Raw genomic sequence first — 22719 nt, 5'->3', positions numbered from 1 at the left:
AGGAAGCCCGGCGGGATCTCCAGGTCGCCGCCGCCAGCCCGCCCGGCCGCAGCTAAGACGAGCGGAAACGCCTCCGTTTTACAAAACAAAGGGAGAAACGGGAGGCGTGCGCGGCCCGCGGGGCTGAGACCTCGGCGGTTGGCCCCTCCGGCCCGGGCGCTGCAGCATCTTTGGGTGGCCATGGCGACGAGCCTTGGGAGCGGCTGGCGCTGGGGGTCCGACGGCCGCCAGGCGCCCCCGAAGATCACGCCGACCGTGGAGGAGCTGCAGAGCCGCGTGCAAGAGACGCTGGACCTGCTGTCCCCGCGGGAGCTGAGCCACTTCCGCGTCCTCCTCAAGACCGTGGACGAGGGGCCGCGCGTGAGCCCCCTGCGGCTGGAGCTGGAGGGCGGCAGCAAGGCGGGGCTGGCCCGTCTCCTGGCCCAGCACTACTACCTGCCCGCCGTGTCGCGCGTTCTCATCAAGGTGCTGCAGCAGCTGCGCCGCGCCGACCTGCTGCCGCGCTGGCAGAGCGCGGAAGACGACGACCGCCGGGGTGAGCGGGGCGCTGCCGCGAGCCGGGGCTGGGGGCTGGGCCCGGATCGGCGGCCGGGATGGGGGGCGGGGTGGTGGCGGCCGGGTTAGGGGGCGGGGCCCGGGTGCGCGGCCGGCGGCCCGGCGGAGGGGCGGAGCCTGGGTGAGAGTGGGGACAGCCCGGCTGGGGGGGAGAGGTCCGGGGGATCTGGGGGCTGCCGGGGCTGGGGGCGGGTTCCCGGGCAGCCCGCGGGGCGGAGGCTAGCGGAGCCAGGGGCTGGCGGGTGCCCTAGGAGCCAGGTGACGCGCGGTGGGAGGTGGGAACCTTGGGTGAAGCAGCCCGTAGCATCGCCATCCCCAGGCGCGGAATCCGAGTGATCCGTCGAAGAGCGGCCATCAGGGTTTACGAGCACATTTGGGGGGGTCGGCTCAAAGAGCAGATCGACTCAGCAGCAAGCCTGAGATGCTTCGTTAACGACTACCTTCAAGAGATTATGATGTGGGAGGTTTCCAAATGATGCAGTGAGAAGCCCAGTGTTGGAAACCCCACTGTCACACCTCCAGGGGGTGTATTTATGGAAGGGGTGGCTCTTCTTGCACACCATGAGACCATTTGCCGTCAATCTGGGAAGATGTGGCTTATGATCAAGAAATGTAGTATGGAGCAGGTTGAGGGAGGTGGGGCTCCCCCCCCCCCCGGCCCGATTTGATAAACGGATGTGTACATAATATGTATGTGAGAGAGAGGAGAGAGAGGAAGCAGCACTTACATGGGAGCCATTGAGATGGACAGTAGAATGTACCGTCGGTGACCTCTGCCATCGGCATGCCTATGATCTGATTGAGCTTCTAGGTGTGTTACTGTTGCTGGTTTTGTTTAGATTTGTAATGCATCACAACTGTAATGGCCCACCACACATGGCCTACAGGCAGAATACTGGCCCTGTGGAGCCTTGACTCTCCCTGCTTTCACTGCACCTACAAAGCACTTGAGTCGCCCCTCCCAGGTTCGTTGGTCATGTATCACTTTTGCTATCACCTCTTTAGACTGTTGGCAAAGTGGGCTTTTTTTACCAGAGTCATCCAACCTACACAATATTATGGCTCTACCCTAATAAAGGCTCCCAATAAATGTTGGAATTCAATGCTAAGAGATTATGCTATTTTTTTTTTTTTTTTAATGCCTAGGTCCTTTACTTCAATTTTCCCTTTATCGATGTCTTAATCTCCTCTCCAGGAAGTACATGTGCAGTAATATGTCAGTTAGACCTTGTCCCTTTTTATCTCTGGCCTGGCTCTTCCTGCCCTTGTATCCAACTGCGGCCTACGGGAAGCCTGTTTTAAGTTTCCAGCCTCATGAGTTTGCAGGAAGGTGTTCATAATCCAGGGAACCTGTTCTAAAGCGAGGTTGAAGCCTGCTGGACCCCCAAAACGTAAGAGGCAACAGAATTCCTTGGGAGGAGCTTCCTGTTAGTAGGGATGACAGTGGATCTTGATTAAAACTTAAAAAATGGGAAAATAATAATGTGTTTTTCCTGTTTTCTTCTCTTTTCATGGAAATTCATGCAGAGATTCCAAGAAAGGTTCTAAAGAGAAGCTATGACTGTGTGGATGGCGAACTGGTAAATATTTTTGCTCTCACCCCAGCACCGCACACTGGTTAGGAAAGATGGTATTTATTTAGCCGCTTGAACTGCCATTTTAACATTTTTTTGTGTGCTGTTCTTGTTGGTTAAGGACTATCTGTATGGTTTTCTCAAGTGGGCATATCTCACTGCTTTTTGTTATGAGAGTGGAAGATAAACTTTAGCCAGTTACAACCACTGTGCGTGCATTAACCAAACAAGGTAGGAACTGCTGTTATTTCTGGTTGACAAGTCAAGAAAAGTGAGGCAACTTCAATGGAAGTTCAATGCCTGGCGGTATGGCCTTGGACGACTACGTACATTGCTGGTTCTAGCGTTTGGGTTTTTTAAGTTTTACTACGGAAATTTTGAACAAATAGTAAAGTGGGATAGAAAAACGAATCTCCCCAACTCCAGCCCAACGTACTTATGACCCTGCTTCAGCAAATTAGAAACATAGAGCCAATCTCGTTTTGTGTGCTCCCACTCCCATTATTTTGAAGCAAATCCAGATAATCATGTCCCTTTCATCTACGGACACTTTCGTGCGGATCTCTGAATCTTTAGCAGGAGAAAGAGGTTTTGCAAAACATAACCACAATACCATTATTCTACCTAAAAACAACTTCCTTAATGTTTGCAAAGAGGCGGTTAGCATTCAGATATCCTTGACTCGTTCCTATGTCTTTTGCAGGTGGGTGCTTTGAATCAGGATACAGATTCATACAGGGCCTACACAATTACAGTTGTTTGCTTTGTGCCTTAAGACTCTTAACTTAGGATGCTTCTTCTTTCTTTAGCCTTTTTTCTTGTTATGTATCTATTAAAGAAACCAAGCTGTCTGTAGAATGTCCCACATTCTGGATTTTGATGATTGCAGCCTTGTGTGGTCATTTACCGTTTCCTCTGTCCGCCATATTTCCTTAAACTGATACTCTAGCTATACGTGGGAATTTAAAACTGAGATTGGCCTATTAGTCCTAGTCTGAGGAAGATATTTGAAAGAATTATAAATCAAGTCACGACTCCCCCCACCCCCGTTCCATAACTAATAAGAGAGACAGTCAGTGTTGCATCCCTGATCCAAACTGGGAAACCTCACCATCGATCCCTAGAGAAACTCATTATTTTCTATCTATGACACATTTGGATTTCTGAGTTTGGTTTGGTTTAATTATTGTTGGCTTTCCTGGAAAATAGGACTGTTATGACCTGAGTGGCAAGCGGAAGGCTTTCCTCATGTGTGTGGAGAAGAACAGACCCGGGGCTCACCGGGACGTCATGCTAATGACCGAATGGCTTGGCCAATGCCAGTTTGAGCATACTTCGTGCATCGATCCAAACAAAATGGTAAAAATAAAAAACAATGAGGAACCTAACTTGGATCTTCCAATTTTCCTTTCTTTTTTAAAAAATTGGGTTTTAACACCTGGTAAGAATCAGGACCTTACCTGCTGCTCAATGACATGTGTGTCCTGATAAAACTCTTGGTGCTTTTAGGGGCGCCTGGGTGGCGCAGTCGGTTAAGCGTCCGACTTCAGCCAGGTCATGATCTCGCGGTCCGTGAGTTCGAGCCCCGCGTCGGGCTCTGGGCTGATGGCTCGGAGCCTGGAGCCTGTTTCCGATTCTGTGTCTCCCTCTCTCTCTGCCCCTCCCCCCTTCATGCTCTGCCTCTCTCTGTCCCAAAAATAAATAAACATTGAAAAAAAAAATTAAAAAAACAACAAAAAAAAAACTCTTGATGCTTTTGTAATTTTACGTGTGCGATACCCTACCTCCCCTTCCAGTCAGGCAGGGACCTCTTGGGCTCCAGTCTTGGCTAGGGCCATGCAGTTGAAGAGGGAAGGGAACCCCAGAAAGCATCCTTGGCAAGATGGGCAAGGGGGCCCAGGACAAGGCAGAGTCTGGAGTAGGCAAGTTCCAGAGCATTTAGGATCAGGAAAGACCAAGGAAACGCCTTTGAGAGGTCATCAGGAGGCAGGCCAGGGGGATTCCAGCAGCATGAGTCTTTGTGGGACTCACTTGGAACCCTGGGAGAAGCATGGGGAGGGAGCCGATAGCACTGGGCAGAATTGCGTTGTGACTTAACTAGATTGTACTGAAAAAAATAAGGTGGAAGAGGATGGTGGGAACTCCATTTGATCTCTTTGACCTTAGCTGAGACATGACTCAGACCTGCCCTTATTTAGGGACAGTAACATAGGAAAGCCCTTCTTGGATCCCAGGAGTCACTGCTAATGAATGTCAAGGAACAGCATAGCATGGGGTTGTGGATGCCACACAGGCTGCCTCGGCTGGAATCCTGTCCCTTGCTAGTTGTTACCTTAAATCTGGTTCTCATCTAAGGGTGACTTGTCCCCCTCATTTGGCCATATCTGGAGCCATCTCTGGTTGTCACAACTGGAGGGTGCTACAATGCCCAGAACAGCCCCCACAGCAAAGAATTTTCTGGCCCCAAATGTCCTTTCCCCAAGGATTGGACCAGAATCTCTTCATTTTGCATGGTTTTTAATCCTGTCCTTTTCATTCAAATGGCAGAAACTGCCAATGTTCTTTTAGTTTATGCTCCTCAGGGTCTTAAGTGGCTACTTTTCCTGCATCCTGGCAACGTTTATAAATATTTAGCAATGTCACTGGCAAAAGTATTTCATTGTTCGGAGTTTCGTTTTTCTGATTCTTAGTTTGGTTAAACATCCTTTGGGCTTTTTTTTTCCTTCTGTAAATTATCTGTTCTGTCTTCCTTCGCCCTTTCTCCTACTGGGTGGTCTTTTTCTTGTTCTTATAGTTATTTTCCTGGATATTATTCATTTACAAAACGTACCGCAAATATGTTTCTCTTACCCTGTGACTTGATTTTTTGTTGTCCTAAGTCATGTGGAAGTCTTTTAATTTTTTTGTGAGTAAACTTGTCAGTCTTTCTTGTCAGCTTCTTGTTGTTTGTGTCTTGATTAAACCCCATGTCTTCCCAACTTAGAAAATGCTTAAATTATTTTTCTCTAATATTTGTATAGCTTAAGGTTTTCCTTTCTACTCTGGAATCTTATTTTTGGAACAGTGTGAAGTAGGAAGCCTCACCTTATGTCCAGATGGATAGTCTGTTGTCTCAACATTTATTGAATAATGTGTCCTTCCCCCACATACTTAAAACTCTGCCTTTATTGTGAAATAAATTCCCATATATAATTCGATTGGTTTCTAGAATCTAAAATATTCCATTCATATATTTGTTTATACCTAAGCCAGTATCTCCCTGTTTCATTCACCATGATTTTTTTTTTTTTTTTTAATTTTTTTTTCAACGTTTTTTATTTATTTCTGGGACAGAGAGAGACAGAGCATGAACGGGGGAGGGGCCTAGAGAGAGGGAGACACAGAGTCGGAAACAGGCTCCAGGCTCCGAGCCATCAGCCCAGAGCCCGACGCGGGGCTCGAACTCCCGGACCGCGAGATCGTGACCTGGCTGAAGTCGGACGCTTAACCGACTGCGCCACCCAGGCGCCCCATCATTCACCATGATTTTTAAGGGCATTTTGATGCCTGATAGGGCTATCCCTCCTCTCTCTCTCTCTCTCTCTCTCTGTCTCTCTCTCTCTCTCTTTTTTTTTTTTCTTATGAATATGCTTGGCTCTTCTTGAGGATTGTCTGTCCTCTGTGACCTGGAGAATAATCTGGTTAATTTCCACTGAAACCCGTTGGGATTTTGATTGCCATGACATTGAACTGAGATTCATTTGGAGGGAATCAGTAAATCAGTAGTATTAAGAGAAGCGTGGGCATGTCATGGTTTATTGTCGCCTCTTCCCTAAAGCTTTATCCTTTCTTCATTTAGGTTTATTCCTAGGTATTGTCCTAGTTTGGGTGTGACCGTGAATGGGACCCCCTTTTCTGTTATGGGGTTTAAAAGATTGTTGCCAGGTGACCGGAGTGGGGGGTGGGGGGAGAGGATCTTTGATCTTTGTGAGTTAATCTTGTATCCAGTCAGCTCACTGGCCTCTGGTTCCAGTAGTTACTTGGTTGATTATTTCGTATTTCTAGAAAGTCATGAGATGTGTAAAAAAATGAGTTTTGGCTCTTTGTTTACCGTATTTAGACTTCATTTCACTTTTACATGCTTTATTGAAGGGACTGGAATCTTGGCTACAAGGTTTACGGGAGCAGTGATGGCCGCCATTCCCGTCTTGCGTTTCTCTCTAGGGGGCTTGGTTCTGATGACGCCTCTCCATAGGTTCTGGCAGGTGTATATTACTGGCAGATCCCTCCATCCCCTTCCATTTCTAGCTTATTGAGGGCATCAATTTTAGAAAACAATAACTTTATATGTTAAAATAAGTTAATAAGATAAAATTTACATACACTAACCCTTTGGGGAGCTATCATTATGTTGTTTTTTTTTGCAGTAGAGAATCAGAAATGCCCTAATTCTGTTAAACAAGAACCGATGGCACAAACAGAAATCACGGGAATTCTGAGAGCAGCCAAAAGGGAAGGGACAAGTTCAGGAACTGATATTTACCTCATACGAACCCTGCCTGAGATGTAGTTATTTTCGTATTTGTCATATCCTCGGATTGCCTACTGAAAAGAACCATCTCCAGCGTTTCTGATTTTACTTCCCTCCACTTATTTTGAATATGTGATCCTATTTTACAGGAGTTACTTGGGAAAATATCATCATTCCGGGATGGACTCAATGAAATTAAGGATGATGTTGGCTGTTGCCTTGTTACTCTTATGTCCCATGGGGAGAAAGGCTTTATTAAGATGAAAGATGGTGAGAGAGTCAGCCTGGAGGACATTTTTGAAATGTTTAATAATAAAAATTGTCCGGCACTTCAAGAGAAACCAAAGATCTTTATAATCCAGGCCTGCAGAGGAGGTGAGTGGAGACTTCTTGGTCCAGTCCTGTGTCTAGGGCATTCTCATATGGATGACTGAGAAAAGAAAAAGAAGTTACAAATATTTATTTGTTTGTTTGTTTACGATCGGAGGCCCCTCGGCTGATGTGACTTTAGTTGTGTGGGGTACTAGAGATTTTGGGCTGGGAGGAAGGGACAGAAAAGGGACACTTACCTGGGATGGAATCATTAACTCTGGCTGAGGAATGGTCCCAGTGACTCACATCATGGGGTAGGCCAGGGAGCCTCAGATCTGAGAGAGATGTGTGCACTTTCCAAGGGCCATCCCGCCGTCCATGTGATGCCAGGTGACCTGCGGGGCCGATATCCGACTTCCATAGCTTCTGTGGCTATTCCTCCCTCTTCTGGAGGTGCAGGCTTGTTGGAACGTTGATTAAGGGTTCCTGGTGTCAATGGCGCATTACTGTAGTGTGTATTTTTGTTCTCCAAAAAATAGAGAAAAGAGATAATGGTGTTGAGACAGACGATGAACCCATGGAGTCTGATGACGTATCTGAGAAGAGGAGGCTGCCCACGTTCAGTGATTACTTCATCATCTATCCAACCCAGGCAGGTGAGACAGTGAGGGTAGATGCCAGTGACACACACTTTCTTCCAGAAGGTTTAAGTTATTCGTGATGATTCTCAGAATCTTTTTTTTTTTTTAATTATTATTATTATTTTTTTTTTTAAAGAGAGAGAGAGAGTGTGTGTGAGTTGGGGAGGGGCAGAGAGAGAAGGAGACACAGAATCCGAAGCAGCCTCCAGGCTCCCAGCTGTCCACACAGGGCCCGACGTGAGGCTCGAATTCACAGACCGTGAGATCATGACCTGAGCTGAAGTCGGACGCTTAACCGACTGAGCCACCCAGGCCTCCCTTAAATTATTTGTGCCTTACAAATTGACATCTAGAAGGAGAATTTTTTGTTAACCTCTCCGTCTCCGTTTACAAATGTTCCCACTTTTAGAGATGGCAGGTTGGCATCTCTAAACAAAAGACGCAGATCATTCTTCCAGGAACGCACAGGCCCCCGAGCAAAGTATTGCATGGTGAATGAGATGGTTGGCTCTTCTGTGAAAAAGATCTTCGCCCAAAAGCTAGTTCTGCCACTTAGTATATTTGAGACCTTCAGTATTTTTTAATTGCTAGCCATGTTAGTTTCTTCATGTAAAACGGGAATGATAGAATTCACTTATGTCTTTGGGATGTTATATAAATTGAATTCTATAGAGCAGATATGCTTATCATAATTAATGGCATAGTGAATACAAAAAAAAAGAAATTAGATACTATTATTACTAATATATTCTGCTAATAATATTATCATCATTGTTACTAACACTATTACTGATAATAAGTTAAAGTCCAAAAGAATCTGTGTATGCGAGGGTGGACTTGATTCACTTGTGAGGGGAAACAAAAATGTTGGAGAGATAGAATTAAGAGGTCCAGGACATTTCTTTAGGTTTTTTTTTTTTGGCTTATTTTTATTTAAAAACAAAATGTTTGTTGGTTTATTTAGAGAGAGCGAGAGCACATGCGAGTAGGAGAGGGGCAGAGAGAGAGGGCGATGCAGAATCTGAAGCAGGCTCCAGGCCCTGAGCTGTCAGCACAGAGCCCGATAATGGGGCTCGAACTCATGAACTGCGAGATCATGACCCAAGCTGAAGTTGGACGCTTAACTGACTGAGCCACCCAGGCACTGCTTTATCTTGACTTGAAAAGAGGATTAAAGTAGCTTGCAAATATATATATATATATATATATATATATATATATATATATCCCATCTCTATGTGGAATTTGATATAAAATGTTAGTGAAGAAATGCAAGCAAAGGAAACCAAGGGCCACCACTTAAGATGAAACCATCCTTAGTGGTAAGATGCGAAAAACTTCCCCACTAGGGTTAGACGAAAGATCTCACTCCTTGGATGTTTCTCCAAGAGAGATGAAAGCATGTGGCCTCACAGAGACTGGCACACAGAAGTTCATGGCAGCTTGATTTGAAATAGCCAAAGACTGAAAACAACCCAAGTGACCATCAACAGGTGAGCGATTAAACAAATCCGGTGAGCCACACGCGGACTACCAGTCAGCGATAAAAGGAGATGAGCTCCTGATATAAACTAACTGCAGAATTATTATGGAACAGTTCAGGGTCAAGGCGAGAAACCTCAAGCTCCAGTTTTATGGAACGAATGAGTTTTATGACTGCTGGACTGTATATACATTTAAGGGCTAGAGACTCAGTATTGAACAGAAGAACTAAAACTCTCTGCCTCCATGGAGCTTCTGCACTAGTGGGGGAGACAGACGAGAAACACAGAGAGAAACTATATGTTGTGCTACTTTACGATCCCATTTATATAAAGCTCTGAAACAGGCAAAACTGATCTGTGGTGCTAGAAGTCAGGATACTGTTTGCCCTCAGGGCTGCAGAGTGTTGGGGGTGGTAATGACCAGAGGGGGAAAGGAGGGGACTTCTGGAATGCCGGCATCATCTTGTTTCTAGATGTTTCTAGTTATGGGGTGTGTTCACTTTATGAAAGTTTATGGAGCTCTTCTGTACCCCTAAGGCTTTGCACACTTTGCTATCGGATGGTTCCCTTTCAGTGAAATGTTTACATAAAATAAAATAAAATAAAATAAAATAATAAAATAAAATAAAATATAAAATAAAATAAAATGTTAAATGCTGATAAGTGCTATGGAGAAAAATAATGCAGGGATGAGGGTTATAGGGAGTATCGAGGGAGAGGAGTGGAGATGGCCATTTTAAAAAAGAGATGTGTAGAGATGTCCCCATGGAGCAGCTGATTGTTGTGTGGACATTTGAGGGATGTGAGAGAGGGACCTATGCAGGTATTTGAGAGAACTTGTGTTGTGACATAAGAATACTTAGGATATAGGGACGCCTGGGGGGCTCAGTCTGTTGAGCATCTGACTTCGGCTCAGGTCATGATCTCACAGTTTGTGAGTTCGAGCCCCGCATCGGGCTCTGTGCTGACAGCCCAGAGCCTGGAGCCTGCTTTGGATTCTGTGTCTCCCTCTCTCTCTGTCCCTTCCTGCTTGTTCTCTCTATGTCTTTGTCAAAAATAAATCAACAGTAAAAAAAAGAATACTTCGTATATAACAATAATAAAAATTCTATGTATACACAGGCCACTAGAATAGAATAGAGAATGTATAGGCAGAACCAGATATGCAGGACAACTAGGTATGTGACAAGCCATCACCAATTAGTGTTGAAAAAATGGGCTGTTCAATATGTACTGCTAGGAAAACTGGCTTCTCCGTGGGAGAAAAACAAAAAATTATTTCTGGGCATAGGGTTCGTTGTATCTTTAATCACGTGAAATGTCCAGTAAGTCTATAGTAATGCTCCTTTTATCTCTAATATTTGTGGCTTCCTTCTTTTAATCTTGATCAGTCTTGCCAGTGGTTTCATTAAGAACCTATTTTTAGGGGTGCCTGGCTTAGCATCTGGTTAAGCATCCGACTTCGGCTCAGGTCATGATCTCACGGTTTGTGAGTTCGAGCCCTGAGTCGGGCTCTGTGCTGACAGCTCGGAGCCTGAGTGGAATTCTCTCTCTCTCTCTCTCTCTCTCTCTCTCTCTCTCTCTTTCTGTCTCTGCCCCTCATGGGATTTTCTCAATCTCACTCTCTCTCTGTCCCTTGCTCACTTGTGCCCTCTCTCTCTTTCTCTCAAAAAAAAAAATAAATAAAAAGAACCTGTTTCTGGTTTTGTTCATTCTCTCTAGTATAGGTTTTTGATTTCGTTAATTTTGATTTCATAAATTTTCATTAAAATTTCCATTTTTCTTCATTTGGGGGTTTCTTCTACTCTTCTTTTCCCAACTATTTTGGTTAGATACTTGGCTCATTATTTTCTCTCTTTTCAAAAAATAAGCATTAAAAAAAAAATTTTTTTTTAACATGTATTCATTTTTGAGAGACAGAGCACAAGTAGGGGAGGGGCAGAGAGAGAGGGAGACACAGATCTGAAGCAGGCTCCAGGCTCTGAGCAGTCAGCACAGAGGCCTATGCAGGGCTGGAACTCACAACTGTGAGATCATGGCCTGAGCCAAAGCCAGACACTTAACCGACTGAGCCACCCAGGCGTCCCCAAAATATAAGCATTTTCAAATAATCCCCTCTGAGTACTGCTTTTACTGTATCCTTCACATTATAACATGTAACTTTTTAAAAAGTGTTTATTTATTTTGAGAGAGAGAGAGAAAGAACGAGAGAGAGAGAGGGAGAGAGAGACTCTCCCTGATCTCATGCACCAAACTGTGAGACCATGACCTGAGCCGAAATCAAAAGTCGGTCACGTAACTGACCGAGCCACCCAGGTGCCCCAGCTATTAAGATATTAATACTGAGCTTGGAACTAACTACTTTAGTAAATGGATCTCTTAGGTATTTCTTTTGGCCTAGGAGTGCTGTGAAAAAATTACTGAGACACTAAGGGCACCATGAACTGAGAAAGTTTGGGAGCGTCTGCACAGAGGAATCTTCTGCACACGTATATACATGGAAAGGCCGACCAACTGTCCCAGTTTGCCCGAGATGGAGGGGTCTCCTGGGATACTGGACTTTTCAGTGCTAATACCAGGAAAGTGGTGAATGGGGCTGAGTCGAGCGAGCACTCTACTCTGGGCACTCCTTTGAAGTTGCTTAGTGGGGCAAATGAAGGGGCAGGAATCTAAAAGCCACTGGGAGTGGTATATTCATACTGTAGGATACTGTGCCGCAGTTGAAAAGAATCATCATGGTGAAGTTTCAAATGCAACAGTTACTGAAAATAAGACAGCTGTGGGGCATCTGGGTGGCTCAGGTTGTGATCTCACAGATCGTGAGTTTGATTTCTTGGGCGTGGGATGAGGCGGGAGGGAGACTCTGATGGATTCCTTTTATAATTTGAATTGTGAACCATTTGTGTTTGAGTCCATTTTTTGTTGCTTTTTGGATTCCCCATACAAATGAAATTATATGGCAGGTCTCCCCTGTCCGGCTTATTTTACTTAGCAGCATACCCTCTAGTCCATGTTGGCAAGATTTCTTTCTTTTTTATGGCTGAGCAATATTCTCTTGTGCCTATGTGTGTGTGTGTGCATGGGTGTCCATGTAAGATAAATATACATCTATATTTTGATCTACTCATCTACTGATAGATGAATTGTGAACCATTTGAATGTATTATCTATTCAAACAATGGATTTAATCACGGCTTGACTTTTGGCTAAGATCAAGGGCAAAAAAGGTGGGTTTAAAACATTTTAAAGTTATCCTCTTTTAGAAAGTAGATTTCAACAAAATTCGGGCTTCCGACATCTAGTTCACCGTTGAAGTTTGTAGCAGCCACGTGACCCCTGTGAGTTCTAGAGCCTGTCCCTCCTGGCCTGTGACCAAGCCATCTCACCTATATAGAAGAGAAGCTATAAAGTGTTCATGTGTTCATTGGCTACTTGTTTTCAGTCTTGTGAGTGATTGGAGCTCTTGTTCTCTGGCCAGAGTCATCATCTAATGCAATGTTGGGGGAATCCCGGTCCTGATGACTTTTTAATTTGACCCTGTTTGGTAAATCTGCGGAAAATCACTAGCTTTCAGCCCGAGTCTAAAGTTCTCCAGTTTTACTCATCGGACTCATTTTTTTGTGGCCTAGAGTCTGTCCTGAGGACTGAACCCGTGGCCATGGACGACAATAGCTGATTATTTTCAAAGTGACAAGAAATGTATAATCTTTCATTTAATAAGATGCTTGGCAGCTACACTGATTTTCGCTCTGCTGACTGGCACATCCTCCACGGGGTTGCAGACCATGTTAGGTTAGAGGCTTTCAAATGTTATTTGCCACAACCTACAGGAAGAAAGAGCTATTGTGTTGCATCAAATCTAATGCCTTGATTGTAAGACATACCATTATTTTGTGTCCTCAGGGAGCTACCAATTAATTACTCCGTGACACGGAAGAGATTATATAACACATCCAGATTTCAGAGATGCCTAAGGGGGGGGGGGGGAGGGGGGCAGAAAACTTCAATATTAGAATTGAGAAAATCTACACTTCATTATAGTCTATCACATATATTTATGTAAAAGTATAAATACACATGTAACACACTAGTTTTATAAATTATAGCTACCCTTGCTGCATTGATGTACTTTAATATTTTCTACTATATCCCATTTTATCCCATTTTCAAAAAAGGCAGTTTCATTTTTTTAAATTAATCAATTAATTTATTTATTTTGAGAAAGAGAGAGAGAGAGAGAAAGTACAAGCGGGGAAGGGGCAGAGAGATGGAGAGACAGAATCCCAAGCATGGGATGAGCCACGGGGCTTGAACTCCCAACCATGAGGTCATGACCTGAGCGGAGATCAAGGGTTGGATGCTTAACCGACTGAGCTGCCCAGGCGCCCCTAAAAAATACAGTTTCAGTATGCTAAATTGATTTGTTGGCTGATAATTGGGCCGCAACCTGCAGTTTGAAGAACACTGGATGGATTGTCAAACATCGTGATGTGGTGTTTCTAACTCAGATTTACTCCAAGAGGGACAATACTGAAATTGCTGTATGGTTCCTGTACTAAACAGATACGTTTTGTGGATTTGTTTACAACTTTATGGAGATATAGTTGAACTATGAGCTGTACATATTCCACGTGTACCATTCGAACAGATGGAAGTATGTGTTCATGACACCATCACCGTGATCAAGATAAGCAAATATTGCCGTCACCGCAAAAAGTTTTCTTCATGTTTGAATCTGTCCCTACCTCCATCCCCATCCCTGAGTCACCACGGTTGTGTTTTCTGTTACCACTGATTAGATTATATTTTCTGGAAATTTGTATGACTAGAATTATATAGCATGTAGGTTTCCTCCCTCCCTCCCTCCCTTCTTGTCTTCCTCCACTCAGCATAATGGTTTCGGGTTGTACCCATGTCGTTTTGTATATCAGTGGTTCATTCCTTTTTATTTCTGAGTGGTATTTAGTTGTGTGAATATAACACAATGTTAACACAATGCGCTCAGCCATTCACTTGTTACTGAACATTTAAGTTGTTTCTAGGTTTTGCTTATTACAGATGAAGCCGCCGTGAACACACGTGTGTACATCTTTGGGCGTATGTTTTTGTTCTCCTTGGGTAAATACGAAGAAGTGGAATGGTTGGTTCACATAGTAGGTGTGTTTGACTTTTAAAGAAACTGCCAAGTTGAAAATTCTTTTTCAATGTGGTTGAATCGTTTACATTTCTGCCAGCAGCGTATGAGAGTTCCAGTTGCTTCACATCCTCATTATCAGTTGGTTTGATCTGTTTTTAAATTTTAGACAGTCTGATGGGTATAGAATAGTATCACCTTGTGGTTTTAATTTGCATTTCTTGGAGGCCTAGTGATTATCTTTTCCCGTACGTGTTGTCCTCTCACATATCTTCTTCTTTGCTTAATGTCTGTTCGTGTGTGTTGTCCAATTTTTCGTTGGGTTGTTGGTTTTCTTATGAAGTTGTAAGAATTATTTTCTTTTTAATTTTTTTTAAGTTTATTGATTTTGAGAGACAGAGGAGGGGCAGAGAGAGAGGGAGAGAGAGAATCCCAGGCAGGCTCTGTGCTGTCAGCACAGAGCCCAAAGTGGGGCTCGAGCTCACCAACTGGGAGATCATGACCTGAGCCGAAACCAAGAGTTGGACGCTTAACCAACTGAGCCGCCCAGGCACCCCTGAGAATTATTTATATATTCTGGATACAAGTTCTTTGCCTGGTATGTATTGCAAATATTTCTCCCAAACTGTGGCTTGCTTTTCATTTTCTTAATAACGTGTTTCAGAAAACAAGTTTTTAATTTCGATGAAGTCCAAATTAGCATCTTTTTCTTTTGTGGCTTATGCTTTTTGTGTTCTAAGAAACCTTTGCCCATATTGAGATTGCAAAGGTGTATCCATGATTTTTTTCTGTTCCAACCTAGATTTATTATCAGAGGGTACGATTTTGATATTCCCATCAAATTTCCACACTAAAAAAAGACAACGTTTCATGTTTTTTACTAACTACTAATAAAAACAATTCCACTAAATTTTTTGAGGACCCCAAAATAAATTCTATACTGATGTATTTGGGGGGTATTTAGCTTAAGATCCTATAGCAAAAGTCAGAAATAAAAAAAAAAAAAAATAGACGGGGCACCTGGGTGGCTCAGTTGGCTGGTCGTCTGACTCTTGATTTCAGCTCGGGTCATGATCTCATAGTTGGTGAGTTTGAACTCCACATTGGGCTCTGCACTGATGGTGCAAGCCTGCTTAAGATTCTCTCTCTGTCTCTGTCTCTGTCTCTCTCACTTCCCCCGCCTTCAAAAATAAATAAACATTGGGGCGCCTGGGTGGCTCAGTCGGTTAGGCCACCGACTTCGACTCAGGTCATGATCTCGCAGTCCGTGAGTTCAAGCCCCGCGTCGGGCTCTGTGCTGACAGCTCAGAGCCTGGAGCCTGTTTCAGATTCTGTGTCTCCCTCTCTCTGACCCTCCCCCGTTCATGCTCTGTCTCTCTCTGTCTCAAAAATAAATACACGTTAAAAAAAAAATTAAAAAAATAAAATAAAATAAATAAACATTAAGAAATATAGAAAGAAGGGATAAATGAAGGGAATATAGCAAAATGATAACTGTTGAATCTGGGGGATGATCATATGGGAGTTTGTTAAACTTTGCTTTCTCCTTTTGTGAATATTTGAGAAGTTTTATTTTAAAAATTGATTGATAGAAGAGAATTGCCCTCTTGAGGGGTTACGTGCTGTTGGTCACAGGAGTCCCCTGGGAGGCTCAGTGCTTCCTCTTTCTGTGTCTGTGTCTCTTATGGACCCAGGCCCACTCCTATTAATACAAGAATGCTTCCGTATTCTCAGTTCAAAACCATTTTACAGGTTTCACTATGGGTAAAAGAAAAGTTCGGTGCAACCAGAGGAGGAAAACACATGAAATATTTTCACTTTGTAGATCACGTTGCTTTACGGCACCCTCGCACGGGCTCGGTGATGATTGAAGCGATGGCTGAGGTCTTTAAACAGCATGGAAATAAGTGGCACATCGCTGACTTTTTCACCAAAGTAAGTAGATTCTAAGTGAACACCTGCTTCATTCACGTACTTGATCGGAGCATTTTCATGAGGTTGGCTTTACCCACGAAAATATGAGAGATACTGAAAAGTTGCTTGGAAGTGATGGGCCGATCATGACTTACAATGACCGTATCATTCAGAAAATATGGTTGAGCCACCTGCCGAGGGAAACAGAATGACACCTTCCGTTCCTTGCTAATAGAAGGACATTGGATATTAGGTGAGCTTTAAAGACCCTGCCTGCTGTGTAGCCCACCATGGCAGCCAGCTTTGGCCCGACTCAGCACCCCTAGAGAGGGCAGAGCCTTAGGACATCTCTAAGGACAGACTCCAGCTCACATTTGTCTCCCCAGCTCGTAGCCCGTAGTAAACATTCACTGAATGAACACGTGCTCGATAATGGCGGTTGATTTGCACACGAACCCTAGTTTGGAGAATGGCCCGATTATTGTAGTTTATCATATCAGGATTGAAGAGAAATTTTCTTCTCATTCTGAGAGGTTTACGCCCACAGAGAGCTGATTAGAAGAGATTAGAGAAGCGCCCGGTAACAGCGAGGCTAACATCGATTGCGTGGCTCACTCCACACCAGTTACCATTCTCTGCGCTTCCCAGATTCGAATCCAGTTAAGCTTTCCAACACCCCTCAGGGACCTCCTGGGATTCACATCCCCTGTGACAGATGGGGGCGAGTCGGTGGCCGAGCTGGCACCCCAGCCTGGGCAGAGTGCTCCTAGAGTTCATGCCCTAATCACAATTACATATGAATTAGTCCACACCTGCCCAAGGTATGGTAACTATTTTTGTTTCTTTCAAATAGAAAGATTTAATTTTAATAATTTACATATGATGCTTAGCAGCCCTTCAAACTCCTTCTCACCTCATTTGAGGTCAGAGTTTGGTGGGGGTGGGACGTGGAAGGGAGGGACCACAGACAATTTTGACGCTCATTCCAACCAAATGCCCGAGTATTTTCTATCGCTCAATTTCTCTGAGAAAACAGTTTCTTGTCAGCTTCTCAGCAATGTTATAATAAAGACAGATTTGGCCAGCTGTAAATGGAAATCCATCGTAGCTAAGGCTAGCTGAAAAATTGTTTGGCTGACCGACGTTCATTAAGCCTTTACCGAACACCCTTTATTTTTAAAGTGCTTGCTGAGTAGACACTGGCGAAGAAAAAAATAAATCCATAAATGAGCATGATGGGGCCTTTGCATTAAAGGCCCTCACGGCCCAGTGACGTGGAAGGGTGGCTGATGTGCTCACAGCCAACCCTGGGATTATAGGGCCACGGGGTGCTTTGGACATAACATAACCCAACCCTTTCATTTTACGGCGGGTTCCCTTGCCTACTCATCCCCAGGGGCAAGTTGAGACCAAACCCAGGTCTGTGGACCCTGGAGTCCAGACAGCTGCATTCCAGGCACTTGGGGGGGCCATGCTCCTTCCACCGCCATTGGCATATTGCTTTCCGAAATGCATAGAATTCTGCCACTTCACGCCGTAGGGTTGACTAAAAGGCTTTCGCTCAGGGCTTTTGAACAGTTTGTACTTTAACCTTCCAGGTGAATAACAGAGTGGTACACACGGAGTTTCATCTCCACGAGGAACCCATAAAAGTGTCACTTGTCATGGAATCGACTTTAACTAAATCTGTGTACTTTTGACGTCGGGAGGATGAAAAACTAAGGGCTGCTTTACAACCGACGGTGTAAAGAACAGAGAGCGTCTGTAGCGCGGTTCGAGTGGTTATCATTTGGGGTTATTTCTGTCACCGGTTGTACTTCTCCAGTTTGTTTTGCATATATATGTATTTTTCCAAGATTGGGCCACGTATAGTTGGCGCTTGTAAATAATTTGACTTCTTTGAAAAGATCACTGTTTTTGAAAATGGGCTTTCCTGAGCTGTTACCAAAACAGGGAAGCCCAGCTCGATTTGTGGACCATTTTTATAATGTGCTTCCCTTACTGATGACACTCCACCCTCTCCTACTTTGGTGCTGGCGTTCATCCTCGTTTTCTTGGCTTAGTCTTCATTTATTTTAATTTTTTTTTTTTCAACGTTTATTATTTTTGGGACAGAGAGAGACAGAGCATGAACGGGGGAGGGGCAGAGAGAGAGGGAGACACAGAATCGGAAACAGGCTCCAGGCTCTGAGCCATCAGCCCAGAGCCCGACGCGGGGCTCGAACTCACGGACCGCGAGATCGTGACCTGGCTGAAGTCGGACGCTTAACCGACTGCGCCACCCAGGCGCCCCATAGCTTGGCTTAGTCTTCAAGAGCTGTCTCTGTGTAGCCCTGTCCTGGCTCGCCCGATTTCCCCCACATTGTTGTCTGCAGCCAGACTCGTCTCCTTTTTGACTCCATAAGCCATTCTCGAGTCTGACCCGGTGTCTTCGTTTGTACTTTGTTGCCCTTGATGCCTCGTGTTTCCACCCTTCACCCATTCCCCAGCTTCTCCCTTGCTGCGCAGTACCTCTGAATGCTGTTTTCTCTGCCTGGGATGCTCTGTTCCACTCCAGTCCTTTCCGCCCCTCCGGGTTTGGGTCAAGCATCCTTTGCACGGGAAAGTTTTTCGCCAAGGCCTCATGCTAGGTCAGCTCTTTCCGAGTGCTCACAGACCCGGTGCTTTTCTTCTGCAGCATTTAGCACCACTGTCCTTAAAGGACTGTGCAGTGGCCACGAATCTCTCTCCAGTTCAGTCATAAGCTCCAAGAGGCAGAGGCTGTGTGTCTCATTCATTGCTGTATCCCAGCTTCCATCGGTGCCTTAAGACATAGAGAAGCGATGTGATGAATGTTTGGTGAATGACTAGTCTCTGTCTTTTAATTGTTTTGTCCATTCGTCAGACCTCGCCTCATTACCTCTGTGCATCTGGCCACCTTCTGGCCATCCCCACCTGGCTGGTTGTCCTGTGGCGTCTTTAACTCCCTAAGTTGGAAGTCAACCTACATTTCCCTTAAATCTCTTTACAAAACTCATCCCATTGTGAATAATCCTCTGACTCCCCACTGCCTGCGGAATATACTCAGATTGCCCTAGGAGAATATTCCAAGTCCTTCTCTGTCAGGCCTGTACCGCCCGTTTGTCCTGGGTCTTGACCACACGGGATGATTTGTCCTCCCCTCAGGCATCCCCTCTCACAGAATCAGGCTTGTGGGTTAATGAATGTTGAATGAATGCTCTTGGCTATGTTCATTGAACAATGAACTATGGTTCATTCTCTCCCTTCTGCCTGAAGCGTCCTTTGTTCTCACTGTGTGCTTTCTCTACACCACACATTCTTTAGGGTGCGGCTTGGGTCCCATCCCACCAGAAGGAATACTGTATGTAGACTAGCGTTTACTTAGAGTTCACAAACTCCGGGCTGAAGATGAGCTTTCATTGTGATTGTGTTCTCGCTTTTCATGTAACTTTGGACTATACTAAACCCTGGTTTCCACATCATAAAAAGGAGATTTGGCCCGGCTGAGAACTCATCCAGTCACTGGACTTCCCTGAACTTTGGCCTCTTAATAAACTGTTCATGAATATGCTGCAGGTGTGGCTATTCCTGATCCTAGAGGTTCAAGCTGGCAGTTGTGTGAGACCATTGGGCCTGTATGAGGATACAGGTGTTCGGTGAAAATGCTCTGAAGACTGAGGGTCACGATGACTGAAGCAACCCGGAATCTCCAGGCCTGTCTCCATTTCAGGGACAATTGTGTCCTTTTTAGTTAATGTTATTTTTCAAGTCTAAATACGTGTGATTTAATTTTGAAAACTTTTGAGTTTTGATATGTGACTTTGCTTTTTTTTTTTTTATAGACCATTAAAATGTCACCTTGATTCATAAAATATGAACATCAGGTGAGCCTTCTCTGTTCATTTTGCATCCTGTGCAATCCTGGGACTCCAGGCCCAGGGACTCATTTCAGGGGGACGGCAGCAGCTAACACAGGCAATAGCTCGTTTCCTGAGGGAGGTTAAGTGACTAGTTCAGAGTCCCAGTTAGCAATGCGGCAGTGCCTGAAATACATTCCAGTGCATGAAAATACAAGACAAAAAGTGCCAAGTGAGAGAGAAAAGTTATAAGACAGAATCCTTTCAACAAACAGGCCCATGCCAGTTAACTAAGGGAATGAATGAGCTTTGGGGCAAGGGAGGGAACAGTTATTTTGGAACATTGCTCAGGCCACAGCAGGTAAGATTCCTGGAGAGGACTGGAGCATGGCTGCAAACCAGACAAACAGGTCAAGGAGGAGCAAGGAGGAAGTCAGGTTAGAGAGGGAGGTGGGAAGGTGCCCAAGATGAACTTGAAGCCTGGGGCCAACTTGGTGTCCTCTGTATTCTCTCGGCTGTAAACCAGAACAGGGTCTCCTCTAGCCGTCCAATGCCACATGAAGTGTATCCCCCCAAAACTACAGTCCCTACCACAATTTTGCATTTGGAAAAAAACTCAAGCCGAGTTTTTATCTTTTTAAATATGAATGCCCAAGATCAAAAGTTTGCCAAAGGAAATTCCAAGAGTTTTATTTAAAAAGGGCACGGGGAGGGGAGGGGGCGCCTGAGTGGCTCAGTTGGTTAAGCATCCAACTTCGGCTCAGGTCATGATCTCATGGCTCTTGAGTTTGAGCCCCGCAAAGGGCTCTGTGCTAACAGCTCAGAGCCTGGAGCCTGCTCTGATTCTGTGTCTCCCCCCACCACTCTCTCTCTGTCTCAAAAAAAAAAAAAAAAAAAAAAAAAAAAAAAAAAAAAAACATTAAAAAAAAACAGGCACGGATAAAAAATGTTGCAGAAACTTGTGCAGACGACCAGGGACCCTGGAAGGTGGGGAGGACACTTAGCTGCTCGCTACAGATTTTCTTTGACAAGTGCCTCTTGGGCCATGGGCTCCCCACTGTGGTTTACTATAGTACCTTCTTCATCTTTGGACTTTTGCTGATTCATTTCCTCACCAAGGATTTTCCTTACGCGGATTGGTTCTCAAGAGCAAAGTTGTTTTGTGAGAAAAATACTGTTTTGTGGACAAACACCCAAACATAATTACAGTACAATGTCTTTTTTTTTTTTTTAAACGTTTTATTTATTATTGAGAGACAGAGAGAGACGGAGCATGAGCATGGGAAGGGCAGAGAAAGGTGGAGACGCCAAATCTGAAGCAGGCTCCAGGCTCTGAGCTGTCAGCACAGAGCCTGACACGGGGCTCGAGCTCATGAACTGTGAGATCATGACCTGGGCCAAAGCTGGTCACCCAACCGACTAAGCCACCCAGGCGCCCCAGTACAATGTCCTTCTTGCAACAAAGGAAGTAGTCCTGGGACTCCAGCGTGCATATGGGAGGGAGCTGTTGAGGTGGCTGGGGAAGCCCCTCCAGAGAAGTCATGCAATACAGTGACAGGAAACTGCCCCCAAAAGCCACCTGTTCTATTTTCCACATAGCTATTTTTTCTTTGGGAGCCAAAATGTCTCCAGATATTTTCAGCAGTTTCTAAGGATGCTTCAACCCATTCCTAAGTTTTCATTCCTTCTCTATCAGCTGCAATGGGGTTTTGTTTTTTTTTAATTTTTTAACCTGTGTTCCTCAGAAAATTTCAAAAATGCTAAAAATGAGACGAAAAAAAACTCACCCAGTTTCTCTACTAGTATATTAGTGGTTCTTAGCCTGGCTACACATTAAAATTACCTAGGGAGGTACTTATGAGAATCAGATTTTTTTAAGTCCTGGGAATGTAATATACAACATGGTGACTACAGTTAATAATACCATATTGTGTATTTCACTGTTGCTAAGAGGGTAAAAGTTCTCATCACAGGAAAAACACACTTTTTGTGACTGGATGGTGACAGATTTCAACTAGATTCATTGTGGTGATCATTTCACAATATATACAAATATGTTTTATGGCAATACTTCAATTTAAAAAATCAGATTTTTGGAGTGCCTGGGAAGCTTAGCCAGTTAAACCTCTGACATCAGTTCAGGTCACCGCTGATGAGTTCGAACCCCAGCTCAGGCCCTCTGCCTCTGCTTCTCTGTCCGCCTCTGCTTCTCCCCCTTTCCTCTCCTTCCTCCTCACTCCTCTTGATTCTCCACGTGATTCGCAAGTGCAGCAAAGATGGAAACCCAATACATAAGTTAATAACTTGGCCGTCTCTTTACCATCATCTTTTAATGTGCAGGGCTTCAATTTTTTTTATTATTGAAGTTTAGGTAATACTGGCTTCAATTTTTTAAAATAATCTCCCCCACCCTGCAGGTCTTTAGTGGCTGCATAGTACTATATGAACAGAATGAATTTTTAATTACTCATCTATCGATATTGATTCCTTTTCCTCTAGAAAAAGAAACCTGCCATCTGTAGTGTTTTCCTTTTAAGTTTTTCCGGAAAATTTCCTGTAAACGAACTTTCAAAATCTGAATTACGTACTGATAAATTGCTCTCCAAGAAATGAAAATAATTTCTCCGGCTTTTGTTGAACGAATACTTTGTCACGCTGTGCTCAACATGGCTCCCTACGTAAAGACACTTCAACTTACGACAGGGACCAGAAAGCCAACTCGGGCTCCAGCGGCAGGT

General features: G+C 44.4%; 1 protein-coding gene and 1 long non-coding RNA gene across 11 annotated transcripts; one reads left to right on the top strand and one right to left on the bottom strand.

Moving 5' to 3' along the window:
* Positions 1-15: 15 nt before the first annotated feature.
* On the top strand, positions 16-18191 carry LOC123575783 (caspase-14-like). Of its 10 annotated transcripts, none has more exons than XM_045436480.1 (8): positions 16-535; positions 2083-2135; positions 3339-3488; positions 6789-7014; positions 7491-7607; positions 14135-14233; positions 16036-16145; positions 17723-18191. In XM_045436480.1, exons 1-8 carry the CDS (start codon positions 181-183, stop codon positions 17822-17824), a joined length of 1212 nt encoding a protein of 403 aa, XP_045292436.1. In that variant the 5' UTR covers positions 16-180; the 3' UTR covers positions 17825-18191. The 10 variants fall into 10 exon arrangements, with proteins under 10 accessions (XP_045292436.1, XP_045292433.1, XP_045292439.1 ...); XM_045436477.1 differs by lacking the exon at positions 17723-18191 and adding an exon at positions 16773-17714; XM_045436483.1 differs by lacking the exon at positions 17723-18191 and adding an exon at positions 16625-16736.
* On the bottom strand, positions 6930-22663 carry LOC123575786. Its single transcript, XR_006700997.1, has 3 exons — positions 22570-22663; positions 12961-13046; positions 6930-7477 (listed from the first exon to the last, which is right to left on the bottom strand). It is a non-coding gene; the product is annotated as an uncharacterized LOC123575786 (long non-coding RNA).
* Between the last annotated feature and the right edge of the window lie 56 nt (positions 22664-22719).

This window comes from Leopardus geoffroyi, chromosome C2, assembly GCF_018350155.1.
Source record: "Leopardus geoffroyi isolate Oge1 chromosome C2, O.geoffroyi_Oge1_pat1.0, whole genome shotgun sequence".
Classification (NCBI taxonomy): Eukaryota; Metazoa; Chordata; class Mammalia; order Carnivora; family Felidae; genus Leopardus; species Leopardus geoffroyi.
Note: the sequence above shows the minus strand (reverse complement) of the source record. Positions and strands in the feature narration are given on the sequence as shown.

Coding starts and splice junctions, on each gene's coding strand:
- LOC123575783 (XM_045436477.1), top strand. CDS start 181: ATGGCGACGAGCCTTGGGAGCGGCTGGCGCTGGGGGTCCGACGGCCGC. Junction 7,015..7,490: donor AATCCAGGCCTGCAGAGGAG/GTGAGTGGAGAC, acceptor TCCAAAAAATAG/AGAAAAGAGATAATGGTGTT. Junction 16,146..16,772: donor TCGCTGACTTTTTCACCAAA/GTAAGTAGATTC, acceptor TGCGCTTCCCAG/ATTCGAATCCAGTTAAGCTT.